This window comes from Cynocephalus volans, chromosome 9 (assembly GCF_027409185.1).
Source record: "Cynocephalus volans isolate mCynVol1 chromosome 9, mCynVol1.pri, whole genome shotgun sequence".
Taxonomy (NCBI): domain Eukaryota; kingdom Metazoa; phylum Chordata; class Mammalia; order Dermoptera; family Cynocephalidae; genus Cynocephalus; species Cynocephalus volans.
In genome coordinates, this window is record NC_084468.1 from 5735917 (window position 1) to 5758681 (window position 22765).

General features: G+C 47.3%; 1 protein-coding gene across 1 annotated transcript in view; it reads right to left on the reverse strand.

Annotated features, from left to right (window-relative positions):
* Positions 1-5834: 5834 nt before the first annotated feature.
* Positions 5835-22765, reverse strand: part of LOC134385654 (coiled-coil domain-containing protein 86-like) — a 33287-nt gene continuing 16356 nt past the window's right edge. The window contains exons 8-13 of the mRNA XM_063107409.1: positions 20780-20838; positions 18923-19031; positions 13272-13475; positions 11507-11598; positions 8416-8545; positions 5835-6011 (exon numbers count right to left, since the gene is read on the reverse strand). Of these exons, the coding sequence (XP_062963479.1) occupies positions 6007-6011; positions 8416-8545; positions 11507-11598; positions 13272-13475; positions 18923-19031; positions 20780-20838 (599 nt within the window). The 3' untranslated portion in view covers positions 5835-6006. The remainder of the gene's footprint in view (positions 6012-8415; positions 8546-11506; positions 11599-13271; positions 13476-18922; positions 19032-20779; positions 20839-22765) is intronic.

Below are 22765 nucleotides of genomic sequence, written 5' to 3' on the forward strand. Positions count from 1 at the left end.
GAGTTACCTGGTCAGGAGGATATTGGGTGACCTCACATCGACTGGGAGTTAAATTTCAAGGAGGAGGCAGGCACCCATGGCTGCACCCTCCGTTCCTCTCCATGTCAGGCATCGCCCAACACTGCAGTCCAGGTTTTGATGTATCATTCTTGCAACCACACTCCAGGCCCAGGATTCAAACCAGGATGGTGGCTTGGGGTCCTGTAGACACGAGCGCACTGAGAGGGAACGTGTGGACACCTCGGTTCGGGGGCTTGCTGGCCAGACAAGAAACCCAAACCCAACCCCCAAGGTGGATGGTGAATGGAATTGCTTCAGCAAAGAAGCTCAGTATGGGGATCATGTGAGACAATCAGTGCATACGTGTCACACATCAGGCAGTCAATGAGGATGTTATTGTCACTGTACCTCCCAGGACTGACACTGCAAGAATGATCGATCGTCGATAACACCACAAATAACCACATCTGGCACCCCTACCGCATGCAGACACTGGGCAGGGTGCTTTATAAAACACATCTGCTTTAATCCTCGCAGTATCCCTGCCACATGTCGAGCCCCCTTTTACAGATTGGAAAACTGAGGCTCAGGGAGGATGTGACTTGCTCAGCACCCAGCTGAGCTAAGCGGAGGCACTTTGAAGTTGGGTGTTGGGTGTGTCTTTTTGACATTCAGACTGTAGGTACTAGACCCCAGCTAGTCTAACTCCCTCATGGCAAGTGGGGACACAAAAACGAAGGGCTGGGCTGGAGTCCTGCAGGCTTTTGTAGGTAGCTAGCACTAAGGCCAGAATCGACCCCAACTACCACCCACAGGTGCACCCTTTCACCTGCTGCCTGAGGCACCTGCTCTCACCTCTGGACTCCTCCTCACTTGGAACCTGCCATTCTCTGCTTCCCTTGGTCGTGTTTTGTGAGAAAGCCCTGATTGCAGTCCCAGGTACATGGGGGTAGCTACTATCAATTTGCTGTCTGTCCAGGAGATATCCTTTCCCTCTCTGGGCATCTGTTTTCCCTGTGATGAAACAAAGGGGCTCCTACAGGATCAGTGGTCGGCCGGGCATTCGTGTTAGGGCTGCCAGATAAAATCAAGACATCCAGCTAGATTTGAATTTTAGATAAACAACTGATAACTTCTTAATATAGGTATATCCCAAACATAAACATAATAGAAGCAAAAGTTTTTATTTTTTTAATCTAAAATTCAAATTTAGCTGGTGTATTTTTATTTGCGTTATCTGGTGATCCTATTCATGGTCTAATTTGGACAATGTGTTATTATTTGTTAAGATTTGCTGAGTGTGCCCCAAGGGCTGGCCTCTGGAGGAGCCCCCAGTCCAGAGGGGAAGGTGGGCAGTGACTGATGCCATGGGCAGGGGTGGTGGTAAGTAGAGGTAAGCAGGGGGCCAGGGCGAGCAGAGAACTGTGGGGAGGGAGAGGCTGAGCTGGTTTGGAGAGAGAAAGATGCCCTTTCTCTCACAGGCTCTTTCTTCCTCGCAGGACCTTGACCAGAGCAGAGCTGGGATTTCCACCAGGTGCGGTTGTGATGGAAACACGACATGCACCACTGTGCACTCCGGCGAGTGCTGGCCTCTCCCTCCCCATCTGTAAACAGCTCAACTACACCTGCCTCACAAGGGTGTTGTGTGCATGACACAAAATGACGTGTGCCATGTGCCTGCCTGGCACAGAGCAGGCCTTCCACAATGCCAGTGTGACTGTCATCCCCCCAGATGGGGACAGAATGACGCTGGGGCTCCTCCTGCCCAGGATCAGAACAAGCTGCTCCTCTCCTACAGAAACAGCGCCCAGGGTGGCAGATGCCGCCCTCTGCCCTCCCACTATTTTTCCATTCCCCTCCTCCTCCCTACCAACCCCAGTTTTGCTCAGGACAGCCACATTTCAGCAGAGCTACACTTCCCAGCCTCCCTTGCAGCGAAGAGTGGCCAGTGCCATTTTGGTCCCTGAGATGCAAGTGGAGGGAGCTGGAGGGGGCTTTCTGGAGGCACATTAAAAGGAGGCAGAGCAGTGGGCACCGCCTCTGCCCTTCCCCATTGCCTCCTGCCTGCCCGGAGTGCCAGGGCAGGGCTTTTGTTATGTGATGAGGCCACCTGTGGTTGGGTCTCTGCTGCAGGCAGCTGGACCCGGACCCTGACATCTGCACCCCTGCACTGCACAGGAAATGTTGTAGTGAGCAAGACTGAAACCATGTTGGGACCTAAAACCACATGGGTTCTAAAAGATTTTTAAAACACACAGTTTTCTTCCTAGCATGCATTTCTCTGAGTTCCTGTTTCTCCCACGGATATTTGATATTTTGAACCTTGTTATAGGGCAAGATGACATCATTTACATGAATGTAAAGTTGTTTTCCAGACAGCCTGGAACTGCAGACTTGCTACAAGACACGTACTATCCAGACCCCGAGAAACCAAGGAAGACATCAGTAAGCCGTGCTGATTCCACCCTGATTCAGGACCCTGAGATAACAGCGGGGATGGAGCAGAAACCAGACGGAGCCTTGGTGGGATCTTGTTCCCTGCTGCTTGCATGGAGCCCCTGAAGGTCACGTCCCCCTCCCTCCTGCTTTTCATTTCCCACGTTCCATTCCTCAGCCTCCTCTATAAAAACCCCTCAGTCTTTGAGATGGTTTTCGTCTGGCCATTCCCCGTCAGGTTTGCTGGGGACATGGCTTAGCCTAACATCTCTCCTGAGGTCACTGGTATTCCTGAATAAAAACTGACTTCCATTTCCATCAACAATTTGGCTTTTGGGTTGTTTTCATTTGGGGGCAGGCAGATGGGCCTGGGTTCGGTAACAAGATTTTGCAGAACCTCAGGCAAGAGTTGAGTGCCCCCCAGTATCAGATTTTGGCAAGCAAAGCCAAGAGCTGGATGCCCTATGTGGCCTAGATGCCCCCCAAACTTCTACGGGAGTGAGGCTGGGTGTACCTGTGGGTGCCAGCTGCCTGTGGTAGGCCAGTCCTTTGGTTGGGACTTTGGGGACTTTTCCTGATGTTCCAGCAGTGGTGTTAACCACTGATTCCCCCCCCCGCCTTTTGGCTGGTGAAAGAAGGCAGCTTTAGTAAGGGGTCAACAGGCTCTGAGCTGGTAAGTCATACTGGGAGTCCTCTTATCTACACCATTTGTGTGTTACAGGTACCATTTGGGTGTGATATATGACTCGAGGACATAAAAGCCACCATTTTGTTTGTTTGTTTGGAAGAGCTCGGTCTGTTTGGGTTTGAGTAACTAAGTTTGTGCTTTTTGGTCATTAAAAACCTGATGACCAAAAATGAGTTTGTTTTCAAGTTTCTCTTGGCAAGCTTGAGAAACAAACTGCGATCCAGAAAGTTATAACTGGCCAAATCTCTGCACAGAATTTGTCTGTGTACACAGTTCTGCAAGTGTTAAAACATAAACTCACTCAGTTTATGGCATTCCAGCCAAAATAAAGAAAAAAAGAGCCCATTAGAAAGAATCAAAGCCACTTGGAGATTTTGTTTTTCTCATATAATGTAGCCAGTCCTAGCTAAATGTAAATATTTGAGAATTTTACTCTAAACTCATTTGAAACTGAAACTGAAGGGGGAAAATAGGTAAAGGGGTATTTTTTTTTGAAAATCAGAATGCTGTGAGAAATGTCTTCAGAATTATCAGCATATATTTTTGCCTGGGTTCACTGGTCCATCAGGATTATATTTGTATCCGCTAGAGGTTTTTAAAGTTAAAATTATAAACCCAGACTAAAACAGAATGATCTTTGATTATGCAATTTTTAGATAAATGAGGCTAATTTAGCATTATTGATAGAAAGTAATAAGTAAGTAGGAGAGAGAAATGTGAAGAAAGCTGTGGATATGGAGCTGTAGTTGTGGTTAAGAAGGTTAAAAAGAAAAGAGACTTGTATGTATGAAAGCGTCTTGTGTAGTGAATTTCTGTCCTAAAGCAAAATGACTGGTTGTTTAGGAAAGAGGAAACATAGGACAAAACAGAAAGTCTAAAGCATGTTGTAGAAATGTCTGAGCAAGTCATAAAATGGTTCATGAAGGGTGAATTTATGAAAGAATTTTGTGTGTGATTAAGTTGGCTATAATTAAAAGGGAATTATTTCTAAGTCTTTCTAAAGACTGAGCTTTGATATTAAAAAGACACTGATACAGAACTAAACGTCCCCTATGTTAGGACGGGTTTTTCTTAAAATATTGATCTGCTCTTAGTAAAATTGCAAGAAGTTTTGATTTTTCTCTACAGGCATCTACAATTGGATTCATGGAAAAGACTGTAACAAATACTCTTAAACACAGGTTTCAAATAACTTTCAAGTCAATGGGCAAAATAAAAGTTTTTTCAGAACTCTAAAAAGACATCAGATGGGTTTATAAAACTGCTAATTAAGATCCAACAAAGCAAAAATTAATTACATGAGGTTAAATAACTGATAGTTTTGTAACTTTCACTGTTGGTTCTTAAATGTTTTGTTTAGATTTAAGGAATCTTTACTCTCTTAAGCTCTCTATAACTTACAGCAATTTGGTAACATATACTTTTATGAACAAAGATGGAAAAATTTGTATGTTTCCTCTATTTGATTACTTCAAAATTTGAAAACTGTGAGTATCCTTATGCCTTTTATGGCAATATGGTTATTTGCACAGGTGCAATAAGAATTTGCTCTCTCTTTACAATAGGATACAACTGGAAAGACTGGTTATGAGGTAGCATGTCTCTTCTAAGTTCCCGACCACACTTTGTGTTGCCCTAATTTGGTCTAACTGCTGTTGTTTCTTTCCCCTTGACATGGTGCATGACCACCTGGGAATGAGCCTTCCTAGTACCAAGGGACCAATGAAAAGAAAAGCCTTTTTCAATCAGAAAATTGAGCATCAATGCTTTCCATTTTCACCAACAATTTGACTTTTGGGTTGTTTGTTTTTATTTGGAGGCAGGCAGCTGGACCTAGGTTTCGTAACAAGATTTTGGGGAGCCTCAGACAGGAGCTTAGTGCCCCCCAGTATCAGAACCACCACGACATGCCTGCTCCCCCATTTGGTCTAACAGTCCTACAACGGATGCTGCTGGCACCCCACCAAACCCCTCTCTCTCACCACTCCAGGGTGCAGCCTTCCAACTGCAGCACTGCGTTTCCCTGCCCAAGGGCTCTTGCAGCTTTCTCTGTCCACCTTGCACCTGTGCAGCAGACTGGAAGAATAAAGATCAACCTCTCCCGGAAACCATCCTCCAGCAATGATTGAAGGGAGTCAGTGGGTCATTACCCAGCTCCCTTGCCATAGGCTGGGTGGCTCTCAGAGGCACATCCTGCACTGGCTCCCAGGGACCCCAGGGGTCTAGCTCCCATTGCTTGGTTAATGCACCCTTTCATGGCTGCCTCTCTTGCCCTGCTCCTCTACCTGGGATCACATCCCAAACAGCCCACTTGCACACAAATCCGGATCTCAGGGTTGCTTCTGGGGGACCCAAACTTGGACAAGGTGATCATGTCACTTGATCTTCACCCATCCTTTGAGGCTGACAAGCAACGATTATTGTCCTTACAATTTAGACGAGGATACAGAAGCATGCCCAGGTCACACAGACAGATCACAAGAGGGAGGGGTCATGGCCAGAGGTGGTCCAGGTCGCCTGGGGGCCGCTCAGTGCCTGTGTCCTCTGTGAGTGGGCATGTGCTGAGGGATGTCAGACGTGGAAAGGTACAAGCACTCCACCCAAATCTCCCCAAGTCAAAGCCGCCTGACTGCAGGCGGCCCATGGTAGGAATACTCACGGTGTGGACACGCTGCTGAGCCCAGACGCAAAGACAGGCTGAGTCTGTTGCTCAGACACACACGTGCACACACGTGGTTTATTATCTCCTCAGTCGGCGGACCCATCTCAGTGTCCCTTCTGCGAGGCCCCAGCACATTGAGAGAGATGTCTCTATGGCGTCCGCCCTCAGAGTGCCTGGAAGGTGTCCGGAGGTCCCCGATGGTCCTGAGGCAAGTGCTGCTCTAGGCTGTAGAGTGGGGAGGGAGAGCACAGAGTTACTGCCGGGACCACGCTGACAGAACACAGGGGTGTTTCGCACGAACCCTAACCGCTCTCCATTCACGTGCACTCATCCCAAACGCTCCTGCAGACCCATCATGTGCTGGGATGGCACAGAATGCAGAGGCCTGTGCTGCCCCATGATGGGCCCTTGAAGGATGAAGCCCCTGCTCCCCACCTTGGCCCAGGAGGAAGGCCCTGCCCGGCACCTCCACTGCTCACCCCAGGAGGGCTCTGTCTCACCCACAGCCCCGACGCGTGACCCGGGTGCCAACCCTGAGACTCGGAGCTTTGTGAGTCATAAAATGTCTCCTCTGATTTTTGGACTTCTAGCACCAAGCCCAGGGCTTGGCATACAGTAGGCGCTCAGATGTCCACTTCCGGATGGATGAACTGAATGAGCGGGCCAGAGAGGGAACTGCAGGAAGCAGAGAGCAGCTGGAGTTGAGGAGAAGCTGCACCGGCAAGGCTGCTTTCTGGACAGTACTCGATGCCGGACGCATTTGTCATTTTGGAGGCGATTATCCATCAGGGCTTCCCGAAAGCCAGGTTTCTTTCACCTCACACTGTCCAGGTACCAGGTGAGCACCTTCCGTCAACTTCTCTGGGGAGGACACTCACACGAATGCACCTGGATACTAATTGACACCCCCCCAGCATCCTCCACCTGCTCCCCAGAGCTGCTGATGTCACAGATGCAGGAAACAGAGCCCAGTCACAAGATAAGCAAGAGGCCACCCCAAGGAAGAGAGCAGGGGACAGTGGGTTTATCCACATCAAAGAACGTGCCTCCTCCCTGCCTCCCGTATCCAGTAAGACCCACGTCTGCTTAATCCTCCTTCCGCAGCAGCCCTCGAGCCTGTGAGGGAGGGCGCCAGCCCCGGCCCCTGGACCGTATAAAGTGCCGCTTCCTCTTCGCTCGTACGCTACGTCTGTACACAAGTGCCCGCGGAGATCACCCAGGGCAAAGGCTCCCACTCAAGGTAAGGGGAGGTTTCTGAAGCAGAAGGACCCACCCATGCCTCTCACTGCCAGGGGCCTGGGCTTCAGCTTTGCTGTTTAAGAGACCAGGAAGGTGCTGGGAAAATTAAGGTTTATGGTCTTGTTCAGGCTTCAGAGGGATTGCTGGGCCTCTGACTGAAGAATGACCCTGCACGGGCTGTGCCAGACTCAGAGACTGTGTGCAGGCCGACGGGACAGGTGCTTGGTAACGGTCAGGTCAGAAGGAAAGCAAGTCCTGGAGCTTCTGGGACCTTGGGAACCTGGCCAGTTCCCAGGGCCGAAGAACGTCCCGAAGACTTGTGAGAAAGGATGCAGCCACGAACAAGATAACCACAGCTGCACGTCTGCACACAGGCTAGCGTTATCAGTCTGCAGCTGCGTGATAGAAGCAGGACTCCCCCAAACCGCTGTCTCGAGTCTCACCTGTGGAGGGGACACACTGCCGGGGACAAGCCCCACTTGTCTTCGCGACTCCAGATCGCTGTTTACGGGACTTCCTGGCACTGCTTACATCTGGATGCAGGTGTTTCCCCAATTTGGTGGTGTAAACAATGTTTAAATCTTTTCTTTCTTCTTCTTAATATACCTGCATAATCTTGCTCTCTTTGCTTACTTCATATATATCATCTATTTCTTACTTTGCTGTATCTTAATAAATATAAGCTGGTTTATTAGTGTGACCAGCGGTTTCTTTTACTAGTGAATCCTTTGAACCCAAATGAAAGCAAAAGCTTTTGGCAAAACAGAGGCCCCGCTTGTACTGCTCAAGAACTGGCCGCCTGCTGCCTGCACTCCCTCGCTCTGCCTTCCAACCTCCCTCCCTTTGCACACGTGGGTCCTCCCACCTGTGTGCTGCTGCTGCCCCCTCTGTGATAAAGGAGTTGGTAATTGTCCTCCTGGGCCCAGTGAGACGCTCTTGTCCTTATCTGGTCCTCTGTGAGCTGGCCTTCCAGATAATCACTGTGTCCCATCTGAGTGCCCACGGCCCCTTGTCCACGGAGGCAGATCCCCCTCCCTCCAGCACACTGCACCCCGACAGTCCCGTTCCCTGCCTACAGCTTGTGGCCAGGGGCTCCTGTATCTCTGCATCCCCCACTCTGGTGCCCAGCTCAGGGCCTGGCACCCATGGGCGCTGGATGAGGGATGGCCCATATCACTGTCCACCGCCACTTCCCCAGCAAGAGCTGGGATGCGCTGGTCACGTGGGAATGCTTGCTGAGTGAAGAAAAGAGTGACGCATGCATGAATAAATGCATGGACAGACAGGGATCTCCAGGGCTTTGCTCTTGTGGACCACTGAGGGCCAGGAGGAGATGTGTGGCAGGAGAGAGGGGAGGGAGATAGTGACCTTCTTAGATGGCCCCGCTCACCCGTGTCCATCACGTGCAGGCCAAAGTGCGACAGCATCAGGACCATGTTGAGGTTCTCAAACTCCTGCTCCAGGACCACCCCGTAGGTCTTCAGGCCCATCAGCTCCACCTCCAGCCTCTGCTGCTGGTTCTGAAAGGAACAGAGAGATGTTCACGCCAGCTGGCCCTGGGCTGGGAGCGAGATGCGCAGGTACACAAGTGAATGAGCAAGCGAGGAAATAGAAAAGTGAATAACTAAATACAGACATAAGGAAGTAAATCCATAAATAAGTAAATAAATACATATGCCAGAAAGTTGAAAGTAAATAAGCACATAAGTAGGAAAATAGGTACACATGTAAATAACAAAATAAGAACATAAGTAAACAAGTAAACAAACATGCAAAGGCTTCTTGTCCTGCAGGGCACATGCAGAATCCACAAACACCCCCTCTCTCCGCCTAGTCTCCAGGAAGCAGAACAGCCTTGCCCTCCCCCCCCACCCTCCGTTAACATCCTGCTACTTTGTGCTGGGCCCATCACGTAAAGCTCAGTATCTCACCAAACCCTTGGGGAGGCCGGGTAAGCAAGGTTCTGAGGGGATCAGTGACCTGCCAGACCCCCCAGTGGGAAGGGGAGCTGAGGTCCTCATCAGGGCTATGCAGTTGGAAATCAGGCTCAGCCCAGCCAAGATGTGAGGCAGACCCATGGGGTGAGGGCTGCCTTTGCAGGGTGTGGGCTCCCGACAGCCTGAGCCCACTAGATTGGGAGCTGTCTGCCAGGCCCTGTCCCGTTGCCACCTCTGACCCTCCAACATCCCGAGAGTGTCATCCTCAGAGGGAGGGGGCATAGCTGTCTGCAGAGACGAGCCAGGTGAGGCTACTTGCTAAGCATGTCAAATCCTGAGGAGCCCTGTGGGACCTCTGTCAGGTGTCCATTGGGTGATGGCTTTGGAAAACTGGATGTTTTCTTTTTTGCTTTCTTTTTTAAATTTAACATTCTCTCTTCAGAATTTTTTAGCAAGTTGCAGAGAAAGGAATAAAGCTACATTCAAAGGAAAAAGGAGTTTCAATGGAATTTGAGATGCACAAACGTCCAGGATGAAGGGCCTGTTGGAGGGGACATGAGTAGGCCAGCCCTCTGGGGGATGCTGCTGTGATTGTGATCCAAGGTGACATCCCCTGAGTGCCAAGTGCCCTGCCAGGTACTGGTCTACGAGCTCCACGAGAATCAGCTCATTTAATTGTCCAGGACACCATGTGGGGCAGACCCTGAGGGTATCCCCAGGTGATACGCTGTGTGTGTCCATGTACACAACTGCTAGGCTGCCGCCAGCGTTCCAGCCCCAGGTGTCAAGCTGGGGCCTGGGCTCCTGACCACTGCAGATGCCACCTCCTTTGGCAGGCCTCAGAAAGGCTGGCATGTGTGCAGTGATCACTGTACTTCTAGGAACCCCTGCTAAGGGAGCCAGCGGGGGTGAGCACAGAGCTGTACAGACAAGAATGTCCAGCACAGAGTTATTTATAACACAGCAGCTGGATGTGACCAGAATGCCCAACAGGGAAATGGGGGGTCAACTGTGGTTCATCCACATGGTGAAATGTCATGCAGCCACAAGAGGCAGTTCGTAAAGGAGTGTTGACAGAGACGTGAAGATGCGTGCGCTGTAATGAAAACAGAACCCACGGGGTCAAAACTGCGTGGTTTAGTCTGATTCTGTCTCCCTGTGTATCTGTCTCCCTATATCTCTCTCTACCTTTCTACCTCCGTTTATCTACAGAGACACATGAGAATACTTCAAAAAGTTCACGGGAAGATTCGTATTATCTTTTAATTCCATTTCTCCACAAGCTTTTTGAAGTAACCTTGTATTTATTTAAATATGCAGACATATGGATGTACAGATACATTTACTGTCATGCACTGCGTAAAGATGTTCGATCAGCGATGGACTGCTTATAGGAGAGTGGTCCTGTAAGATGATAATGCTGCATTTCTACCATACCTTTTCTATGTTTAGGTATGTTCAGGTATCTAAACATATGCTGACACATGTTTACAGCATATTCACAAATGCTGGCCACTGTGTTGCCGTTGTCTACAGTATTCAGGACAGTAACATGTTGTACAGGTTTGTCACCTAGAAGCAACAGGTTGTACCATGTAGCCTAGGTGTGTAGTTGGCTATATCACCTAGGTTTGTGTAAGCACATGCTGATGTTTGCACAACAAAATCATCTAGCGACACATTTCTCGGTATCCTCGTCCTTAAGTGATGCATGACTGTATCTATAAATAGATGGATAGATTTAGATATTTATACAAGACTAGAAGATGCTACAATGAAATGTTAACAATGCTTCTCTAATGATTGATTTAAATTTTCTTCATAAACTTTTCTGAAATTTTAAAATTTCCTTCAATAAATATACATTAATTTCATAAGCAGGCTAAAACAACACATTTTTAAAATGTCACTGCATGCATGGTTCCCCTCATCATTTTCCCTTTGCTGTCATTAGTGGGCACCACCTGTCAGAGCTCACATCTATACAGACTTGCCACTAAAAAGTGCCACACTCTCCATGGCCAGGCAACCCTGCTCTGTTGTATGTAGTCCACAGAACCTATCCCATGGCTCCATAAAAGGGCACATGTGAGGATATTTATCATGCCCTTAGCTGCAGTTGTGGGGAGCTGGGCCGAACTGGGCACCTGCCAGGAGGGAATGGGCCCATCAAATGTGGTGGGTGCAGCTGCCAGTTAGAAATAACAGGCAGGATGCCACGTGGCACTGTGGATGAAACAGCATGGAGTGAAACAATGAGCAACACAAGAGGCTCATAGCATAAATTTCTGTACACCAGAGACAAAAAGGGACAGAACACTGTATTTTGGAAGGACACATGCCAAATGTATTCTGGCATGCATGGTTGGGGTGGCAAGCGGCACTGGGATTTGCAAAGCATTATTTTACATGGACCATGTGGTCTCCATCCTTTGCTTCCTGAACACTGCAGGAGGGGCCTGGAGCTGAGGAGTGGGCTGTGAAGATAGGTGATGTGAGCACTTCCCTCCCTGCACTGCTGGCTCACACACCCACACACATCACCTGGAACTCTACCAGCTGCCTCTGCAGGGCCTCCTGCTCTGCTCGAGCTCTTTCTAGAGTCCTCTTCAGCTCTCTGAGCTCAAATTCCTTGACTGGAAAGAAAGGCAAGAGAAGGCCATCACGGTCTGTTTTTCCCAATCCCAAATCTTCCCTTCCCTAGCTGTGCAACTATTGGCACGTGACTTAACATCTCTGTGCTGCACTTTCTTCATCTTTAAAAGGAGGTGTAGGAATACTGGTCAGAACTCACTCCATTCTCATGGCCTTCAGAGCTCTGGCTTCAATAGTTATGCTCTTTCCCTTGCACAAGTTGCTTAGCAACCGAGGAAGGGAAAGGAACAGAATGCTATGCTTGTGTAAGGTAAGGGGAATGACTCCAGCAACCCCAAGGATAAGCAACAGGTGGCTACAAGGTGCCTGGGAATCTCCCACTTCCACAGCTTTTCTCTCTTTGGCGTAGCTCCACTTTTGTCTCTGAGTCCCTTATGAGCTTTAATTCCTCCCCTCTGGGGTTGCAGAGAAAGCAGCTGCATAGCAACTGGATTGATACTGTGCTCAATCCATTCCCTGTAAATAATCATCTGTCAATAATAATAATAATAATAATAATAAACAACTCCTTGTAAACCATATGGACTTGCCTGCTTCATTGTTTGGTCTCAGGACACCGTCTCAGTTTGGTGAGCATTATACTGTTAGCTCACACTCAGGCAGGAGGTGATGCTGTTACCTACCTTACACAGGCAATGGCTGGGACCCCCATATATGCAGGTCATTCTTTAAATTCTTTTTAATAGTTTTTGTTTCTTCCTCTAATACAAGTGACATCTATCCATTGGGGAAAATGTGGCAGACACAGAAAGGAATAAAGATGAACATAAAGACCCTACCTAGCCTGCCAGAGATAACCACCATGAACATCGGTATGGATTTTTGTATGTGCAAATTTACACCGTTAACATTGTTGGGAAGCAGTGAAGAACAGGTGTTGGAACGAGATGGCCTGGATTTGAAGCAAAGATTGGCCACTTACTAGCTGTGTAACCTTGAACAACTTACCTAACCTCTCTGTGCTGCCCTTTCTTCATCTTTAAAAGGAAGTGATAGCATTGCCTACGTCAGTCCTCTTAGGAGAATTCAAAGAGGTCGTTAGTGTAAAGTTCTTAGAACTCACTGAACACCCTTGGTTGTTCCTCATCCAATTATAATTTTTACTGCTGTTACTCCCCTAGACTGCAACTTTTCTTTATTGGCCCACTTAATATTTTAACCTATTATGTAGGTGCTATAGATTGGATGATCACCCTTCCCCAATCTCACTGAAGCTTAACCCCCACTATAACTGTCAAGGGTGGGAAATCCTATTATGGTAATTGAAAGGTAGGTCTTGAAGAAGTGATTGGATTGAAGGACCCTGCAGTAGTGAATGGATTAAATGTGGTGGTCAGGGGTATGGTCCTGAGGGCTTTAAAAGAAGAGGATATGAGAGTCAGTCTCTCTCTCTCTGCTCTGTCATTTTCTACCATGTGGGACCCCTTCATTGCTGTAAAGCTACCACCAAAGAAGACCCTCACCAGATGTGTTCCCTAGACTTTGGACTTCCCAGTCTCCAAAGCTGTAAGCAATAATTTTTTTCTTACAAAGTACCCAGTTGCAGGTGTTTTGCTATAAGCAACAGAAACAGACTAACAGTGCGTCACTCTGACCAGGATTATAAAACCTTAGGTCACTAAAGTGCAGGGAGCTGCTGAAATCTCTTACTCACATTTCAGCAGTTTAAAGATAAATTCTTGCAAGAAACACAAGTCGAATGAAGCAAAACTCTTCTCTGGAATCAGACCTCTGAGCAGAAGTGAATCGGGGCCCCCAGCTTCCTCATATGGCTCCACCTTGTTCAAATTCTGACCTTTCTCTTTCTCCAGAGGTTCCAGATGCTTCGAGTACTCAGCAGAATCTTTTTCAAATTCCCCTAAAAAGCAAAGAAATCCCGTGGCAAAGGTGAGCCCCACGAGCAGGAAATGAGCAGCTCCTCCAGGCCTGGCCCTCTGCCCAGATATAGGCAAACCAGTCCCTGCCGCAGGGTCCCCAGTCCAGTGGGCAGATGGATGGATGTACAAGCAGAACAGACTGTGACCAGGCAGGGCGGAGGGCAGGGGTGATGGTGGTGGTGGCTGTCCTGGAGTAACGGTCCTTGACTGAGATGGACATTTTTTTCCCTAACAGCTTTATTGAGATCCAATTCACAAACCACATAATCCATCCATTTAAAGTGTACAACTCAATGGTTTTTAGTATATTCCCAAGAAACCAAGGCCTGAGGATGCAAGAGCATGGGGGTGGGGGTGGGGTTCTTCCAGGGTGGGGACAGCTGGGAACAGGTAAGTCCTGGGCTCACTCCAGCCTGGGTGGATCCAAGGGTGACAAGAGCCACTTGAGATCTGAGCCCTAAAGAGATGTGCGACTAACACCCCCCTCCTCAGTCAGGACCAAGCCTCAAAGACTGTTGTCAGAAGCCCTGCTTTCCAGCAATATTGCAGCAATAAAAGCAGAAATAAAAAAGCTCTCAAGAGCTCAACTATTATCATAAAATCGTAGGTGATTTAGAAGGAAGATGAAGTGAGGTTTGTCGACGTGTTTCCTCTTAAATACTTGTAAAGGCCCTCAGAGACGTACGCTGGATCACAGCCACATGTACCTACAACCTCTCACAGCCCAGCACAGGATTTTATGGATTTTGAAATAAGCCTTGTTCTCTCCAGTGGGTAATTTACATGGTATGATGCTATGCATCCGGAGCACAAACGCTGTCCTCAACAGCACGCAACGAGATGCGTTTTGTCTTCGTCACCATTACTCACCTTCAACAAGATGTTACCAAAAACGGTTTATTTCCTCTCAAACACCAGACACAACGTGAACCTCCTGTACTTTCTTTCCTTCAGTAAATGTTTATCATCTGTTATGGGCAAGTGAACCACAAACAGCACCTGCTCTCCAGACTGTGTCCATGTGTGCACGTGTACACGCGTAGTGTATGTGTGTGTGCATGTGCATGTGTGTATGTGTAGTGTATGTGTGTGTGCATGTGCATATGTGTATGTGTAGTGTATGTGTGTGCATGAGTGTGTAGTGTGGGGTGTGTGTGCACGTGTACACGCGTAGTGTATGTGTGTGTGCATGTGCATATGTGTATGTGTAGTGTATGTGTGTGTGCATGTGCATATGTGTATGTGTAGTGTATGTGTGTGTGCATGTGCATATGTGTATGTGTAGTGTATGTGTGTGTGCATGTGCATATGTGTATGTGTCGTGTATGTGTGTGCATGAGTGTGTAGTGTGGGGTGTGTGCACGTGTACACGCGTAGTGTATGTGTGTGTGCATGTGCATATGTGTATGTGTAGTGTATGTGTGTGCATGAGTGTGTAGTGTGGGGTGTGTGTGCATGTGCATATGTGTATGTGTAGTGTATGTGTGTGCATGAGTGTGTAGTGTGGGGTGTGTGTGCACGTGTACACGCGTAGTGTATGTGTGTGTGCATGTGCATATGTGTATGTGTGGTGTATGTGTGTGCATGAGTGTGTAGTGTGGGGTGTGTGCACGTGTACACGCGTAGTGTATGTGTGTGTGCATGTGCATATGTGTATGTGTAGTGTATGTGTGTGTGCATGTGCATATGTGTATGTGTAGTGTATGTGTGTGTGCATGTGCATATGTGTATGTGTGGTGTATGTGTGTGCATGAGTGTGTAGTGTGGGGTGTGTGTGCACGTGTACACGCGTAGTGTATGTGTGTGTGCATGTGCATATGTGTATGTGTGGTGTATGTGTGTGCATGAGTGTGTAGTGTGGGGTGTGTGTGCACGTGTACATGCGTAGTGTATGTGTGTGTGCATGTGCATATGTGTATGTGTGGTGTATGTGTGTGCATGAGTGTGTAGTGTGGGGTGTGTGTGCACGTGTACATGCGTATGTATGTGTGTGTGCACGTGCATATGTGTATGTGTGGTGTATGTGTGTGCATGAGTGTGTAGTGTGGGGTGTGTGTGCACGTGTACACGCGCAGTCTATGTGTGTGTGCATGTGCATATGTGTATGTGTGGTGTATGTGTGTGCATGAGTGTGTAGTGTGGGGTGTGTGTGCACGTGTACATGCGTAGTGTATGTGTGTATGCATGTGCATATGTGTATGTGTGGTGTATGTGTGTGCATGAGTGTGTAGTGTGGGGTGTGTGTGCACGTGTACACGCGTAGTGTATGTGTGTGTGCATGTGCATATGTGTATGTGTAGTGTATGTGTGTGCATGAGTGTGTAGTGTGGGGTGTGTGTGCATGTGCATATGTGTATGTGTAGTGTATGTGTGTGTGCATGTGCATATGTGTATGTGTAGTGTATGTGTGTGCATGAGTGTGTAGTGTGGGGTGTGTGTGCACGTGTACACGCGTAGTGTATGTGTGTGTGCATGTGCATATGTGTATGTGTAGTGTATGTGTGTGCATGAGTGTGTAGTGTGGGGTGTGTGTGCATGTGCACATATGAGCGTATAGTATGTGGTGTGCGTGCACATATGTATGTGCATGAGGTGTGTGTGCATGTGTGTCGTGTGTGCACACATGAGCATATGAGTGTAATGTGGGGTGTGCGTGTAGTGTATGTGTGTGCATGAGTGTGTAGTGTGGGGTGTGTGTGCATGTGCACATATGAGCGTATAGTATGTGGTGCGCGTGCACATATGTATGTGCATGAGGTGTGTGTGCATGTGTCGTGTGTGCACACATGAGCATATGAGTGTAATATGGGGTGTGCGTGTAGTGTATATGTGCACACATGTATGTGTAGTGTGGGGTGTGTGTGCGCATGTGCACGAGTGCATAGTAAGGGGGTATGTGCACATTTGTATGTGAGCTGTGTATGCATGTGTGTGTGTGTAGTGTATGTGTGTGTGCATGTGCACATATGAGTGTGTAGTGTGGAGGGTGCACACATTTGTATGTGTAGTGTGTGCAGCATGTGTGCATATGAGTGTGTAGAATGAGGTGCGTGTGTGTGTGTGGTGCATGTGTTGCAGGGTGGTGGTAACAGTAACGGGATTATAATTATAAAGCAAAGGGCTTGTATGGAAGCCTCAGGAGCCCTGAGGAGCCCCCAGCCCAAGTCTGGGTCAGGAAAAGCTTCCGAGAGGATGTGACCTCTTGGCTGCACCAGGCCCTGCATGAGGCATGGCCCTTCCTTGTAGAAGGTTAGAAATCTGGATTCTCAGTTGATTTTTAGAATAGGGTTGTAGGTAATGCATGTACAGGGCAAAAACCCTTGGTTAAGGGGCAAAAGTCCAGAGCTAGCCTGGCAACAGCCCATCTAATCAACTCTAATCACTGTTCAAGTATGGGATTGTATACTTTAACGATTTTAGAGCTAACAGAGGTGGTTGACATACCAATCCTGTTAAGAGATTTTAAAGAGTCTCTGTAGGGAAAAATGTGAAAAAATGTTTGCTAAGGGCAAGCTGTCTGTTGGTGGAAACTACAGAGACAATTATACTTAGATTTAATCATAAGAATGTAACTTTTGCTTAAATCATTTAAGGAGAAGTTATATTTTAGATAATGATCACAGTTTGACCAACTTAGTTTTTCACAAATTGTACTTTGGATGTCACCTTGTTAACTTTACTGATGTTACTAGTTTCCATTGTTTAAGCTATACTTAGCCATAAGATAACTTTTGTCGCATTGCCCATGTCTTTGTGTCTTTTTGAAATGACTGAATCAATTGATTTTTCTTGTGAAACTTCGTTGTCTTTACAATAAAAAATAGAAGTTAACTTTGAATTGGGGCTGTACCCAGTTTTCTCCTTCTAACAGAGGGGTTGCTGAGGTGCAGTCCATTTGGGCATCTCATTGCATTCGTGTTGCTTTGAGTAATCCTTTTTCGCGTCTCCTTACACAGAGAGAAATGTAACACGTCCTCAGAAGAGCCCCGTGGGGCAGACAGTTTCATGATTATTTTACAGATGAGGTGAGGGAAGCTCAGAGAGGTTAAGCAACTTGCCCAGCAAGCTGGGTGCAGAGTGGGGGCTTAGGCCAGACCTATTTCTATTTGAACAATATTAAGGATATGTGGAAAAAAGAAAAAAAAGTTCCCCCTTAGTTCAGAAACTCCACAACTGTTTTCATCCCTAGAGGGTCTTTTCTAGCCCCAAAGCACATCAGCGACTATACGCAGTTGTAACTGTGGTGGTTCCCATTTCACTAGAATGCAACACATTTTAATGCGAGGATGTTTGTATTAATCCACCTGCTTGACCCTTGAGTTTCTTTAGGACAGAACCCTGTCTCATTCTTTCTGTGTCCCTAGCACCTGGCTTGATGCCTGGGAAGGAATAAGTTCTCGAGAGTTATTTGTTGGACACATTCATTCATTCGGTCAGCAAATACTTATTGAGCACCTCTGTGAGTGCCAGTTGTGGGTATGCTGCAGTGAATAAAACAGGCAAAAAGTCCCTGAACTCGGACTCGTATTCCAGTGGGAAATAACTGAGAATAAAGACACAAGTGAGCACATTAAGGTAGCTGTTGGAAGGTGATGGGATAATGAAGGAGCTAATGCAAGTGCCTTGCGCTGAATGTCCCCCCAAACTTAGTCTCCACTGTGACAGTGCAGAAGAGGGTGGGAAATCCTGTTATAGTAATTGAAAGGTGGGGCCTTGGAAAGGTGATTAGATTGTAGGACGGTGCGGTAGTGAATGGATTCACAGTGGAGGTCAAGCGTGTGGTTCTGAGGGCTTCGAAAGGAGAGTGAACGGGAGTCTCTTTCTCTGCTCTGCCATTTTCTGCCATGTGAGACCCTTGCATTGCTGTAAAGCCAAAGAACTCTCACCAGCTGTGTTCCCTGGACTTTGGACACCCCAGCCTCCGAAACTGTAAGCAATAAATTTCATTTTCTTATAAATCACCTAGTTCTGGGAATTTTGTTGTAAGCAACAGAAATGGACAAATACAGCAGGGTAAGAATACAGTGAAGGGCAGGGGCTGGAGGTTTGCAACTCTGCATGGGGCAGCCAGGGATGGCTTCCCTGGGCAGGGGACAGTTAAGCAAAGACCTGGTTGAGAGGGTAGGGAGAGCCCTGCAGTGACACGGGCACACAGTGGAGCAGGTGGAGTGTGGTATGCAGGCCCCGAGGGGGGCACGAGCCTGGCATGCTCTGGGAACAGTTCAGGAACTGGGGGGTAAGAGGCAAACTGAAGTGGCATCCCAGGAAGACCTGCCCTCCTCCCAAACTCTCACCTGGCAATAAGCGAGTTTGATTAGATCCTGTCTTAAAATTAATTTAAATAACAAGGAGGCATCCAGCGGCTGTAGGTGGCCTGCTCGCAGCTCCAGTGGCGCATCTGCCAGGCTGAGCAGCCTGTGGCTGTTACCTGTGAGGTTTTGCAGGTGCTGCTTCCCCAGCAGGTGCTCCTTCTTGTTGTGCAGGGAGCTGAAGAACTGCCTGCACGTCCCACAGTACAGGTCACTGTTTCCATCTCCCTGAGAGTGGAGATAGTTTCTGGTGAGCAGGGAGAAAGCGCAGGGGATCTGGCCTTCTCTGAACATAGGCTTAGCTACCAACAGCGCTCTGTTTCTCAGGAACCGTCTGCCATGTCAGAGAGGAGCTCTAGTGTCAGGTCACACTAATAGCTATGCCAATTGTATGGCTACGCATTTCATAACTAAAGCCAAACGTTTCATTATATTAGTAACACTAATTCCATTTGTAGTGCCAGGTCTAGGGCTCAGACCCTTCAAACCCATTGCACAGACTGGGCCACAGACCCCTCACATGCCAGGCCGGGTCACCAGACCCCTCACATGCAGGTCCACAAGCTCTAGGTAATTGGGAAAGATCTCAGGAGCCACTTGCAGATGACATGAGCTCAGTCCTCAGCAGCAGCGGTGGTGGTGATGGTGGCAGTGGCCTCCCTGCAGGACCCCCCCCCCCGAGGTCATCCCAGGGTCAAGGGGCCCCGTGGCTCAGAGCCCATTGTCCTTTAATACTTAAGTCATAACCTAAGACACCTGGGTGCACATGAGCAATTAGTCAGTAGCCAAGGGACACCTGGGCACACGTACATATTTATATCAAATGTCCGGCAAGATTCTGAACATCTGAGGGGCCCTGACCATTTTCCTATATTTTCCCAACACCTAGCCATACAATTAGTGTATCTATTGCCTCAATCCAACAACTGGCATAGTCATGTAGCTTTACAATACAATTTCCCCCCCTACAAATTCCATTTGCAATGTTTCCCCCCCTGATTCTATAAAATATACATAGCATGAAATTTACCATTTTAAGTGTACATTAAGTACATTCACAATATGTCATGCAACCATCATTGCTTGTAATGCTTTTTTAAAATAAAAATCCTAAACCTTTGTAAGAAAGGGATCTTGTCACAGAGACCTGCAGTCTTCCTTTCCATCTGCCTCAAACCCAGCATACACCAAGGCCCACTTGTGGCTTTCTGAGGGGATATATAATCTGGTGATAAATCATCCTTTTCCACTTTTTCTGAGACATACACAGTGGACACCCTGAGTGAGGTCTGGATGTTGATTTATAGTTTTAAAATTGTATTAATTCATTCAGTAATTACAGGCAGGCATCAGACACTTTGCCAGGAATATCAGAAGGAGCAAATCACATTCAGATACCACTTTATACTAATAGGATGGCTGTAATAATAAAAACGAGAATATCAAGTGTTGGCAAGGATGTGACAAAATAGGAGCCCTTCTACATTGCTGGTGGGAATGTTAAATGTGCAGCTGCTGTGGAAAAGTCTGGCAGTTTCTCAAAAAGTTAAACAGAATTACCATACGACCCAGCAATTCCACTAAGAATAAACTCAAAAGAATTCAGAACAGATGTCAAACGCTTGTACAGAAATGTACACAGCAGCATTACTGACAGTAGCCAGCCTCTCTGGCGGCAGCTGGCAGTCCTCAGCTAGTGGCTGTGTCGCTCCAATCTCTGCCTCTGTGGTCACATGGGCTGCTTCTGTGTTAAATCTCCCTCTGCCTCCCTCTTATAAAGACACTTGTGACTGCGTTATGCCCCCATCTCAAGATCTCTAACTTAATCACATCCTCAGATACCCAACCCCCCATTTTTTTTTGCCATATAAGGTACCATTCTAGGTTCTGGGGATTGGGACGTGGCTATCTTGGGAGGGATGATTTTACAGCTGTCCACACCAAATGAGGGTGATTCCTCCCCCCAAAAAACTTACATCAATTGCTGAGAAGTCGAGGCCCTCACTCTCAAATTCATTTCCTGGGGTTCCTGTTCCTGATGGAAAGAGAAACAAAGGACATCATTTTAAAGAGTCTGTCTCAGAAAAGGGCTCAGCCTCATTTGGGGGGCATTGATTAGAGGGTCAGAAGTGCCTTCTTTGTCTGCAAACATTATCTTAAGAAGTCCCGTGCCACCTGCTGCCAGATCAATGCTCGATTTCAGCTGTTCAATTTCAACTGAGGCCTGAAAATCCCAATAAACCACGAGGAAACACCAGGTACATTTGATGTCAATTTATAATAAGCACCTGACCAGGTGTGGAATGAAGAGTAGAGAGAAGCAAAGAAAAATGAAATCAGTTGATTTTTCAGCATGGCAGATTTTAGGCGATATTTAAAAAAAAATATCTATAGTCACACACCACATATCGATGTTTCAGTCAATGATGGATCGCATATGCAATGGTGGTCCTGAGACAGGAGGTGCTCAGTTTCCCTAGGTTGGGGTTTCGGGACACACCTCTGGGTTTCAAGCCACTCTCCCAGGTCTCAGGCCCCTCCTCTAGGCCCTCTCCTAGAGGAAAGTTACTGGTGCCAGCTGGAACCTATTTTCAGCACCAGCACGGGAAATATCGTCTAAAATCTGCCATGCTAAAAAATGAACTGATTTCATTTTTCTTTGTTTCTCTCTAATCTTCATTCCATACCTGGCCAGGTGCTTATGAATTGACCACAAGGGGTTGGCTTATGCAAATCCAGTGGCTGGGCATGCTCAGTAGAGAAGGGTTGTATAACCCTGGTAGCTGAATAAGTTTCTGCTAGAAGTGCTAAAGAATACAGAATGTTCTTGAATATGTTCAGTACATGTGATAGAATTTGACCAATGAACGTGCTCCAGAAAGAGACCAACTGAGAATGTGCATACATAACTGGGAACCACCCCCCTAATTGAATATTCATTAGATACCATGAATATGTATTAGACAGCAAAACTGTAAAAGCCGAATCCCCGCAGAAGGTGGGGCTGCTGTTCACTCTCCTAAAGCCAGCCTGCACTCGCCTGTGAGGTGTGTATTTCTTTCTTTTTGTATCAAACTTACTTTCAGTGAGTGGCTGCTCACTCTTGAGCCAGCCTGCACTTTCTATTGAACTTTAAGTGTGTATTTCTCACTTTCTTATTAAACTTGGTGTGGGTCCTGCCCAGTCTCTGGAGCTATGTCACACTCTCTCCGTGGAACCTGTATTTCTTATCTGTTACATTAAACCTGTTCTCACTTTCTGCTGTGATTCTGCTCTTGAATTCTTTCCTGTGGTGGAGTCGAGAACCTGGTAAGGGGATGAGGTGGGTTGAGGCTAGCTATGGGCCCCCCAGACCCTTCCCATAAGATTATAATGGAGCTCAGAAATTCCTATCACCTAGTGGAGTCATAGCTGACTTCACACAGTAGTACAATGCATAACTCACAAGTTTGTGGTGCTGTTGGCATAAACAAACCTACTGCAAATATGTTGCAGAGTCCCTAGCTTACCCACAGGGTGATCCTCCCTGCCATGGATTGAATTGCATCTGCCAAAGTTCCATGTATTAGAAACTTAAACCCCACTGTGACAGAGTTAAGAGGGTAGGAAATCCTGTTATGGCAATCAAAAGGTGGGGCCTTGAAGAGGTAATTAGATTATGAGGACCATACCCTAGTGAATGTATTAACCCACCAGTAGTTTAATGGTGGCCATGGGCGTGGTCCTGATGGCTTTAAAAGGAGAGCAACTGAGAAGCGTGCCCATCTTTCTCAGCTAGTGGCTGGTGTAGATAACAGGAAACTTCACTGTTGTTTACTTTCATAACACACTTTCACACAAGATGAAATCACCTAAAGAAGTGTTTCTCAGAATGTGTCCTCACTGTTAAGTGATGCATGACTGTATTATAATTACTATTATATTTTGTGTGGAGTGTACTAACACTTATAAAGCAAATGTAT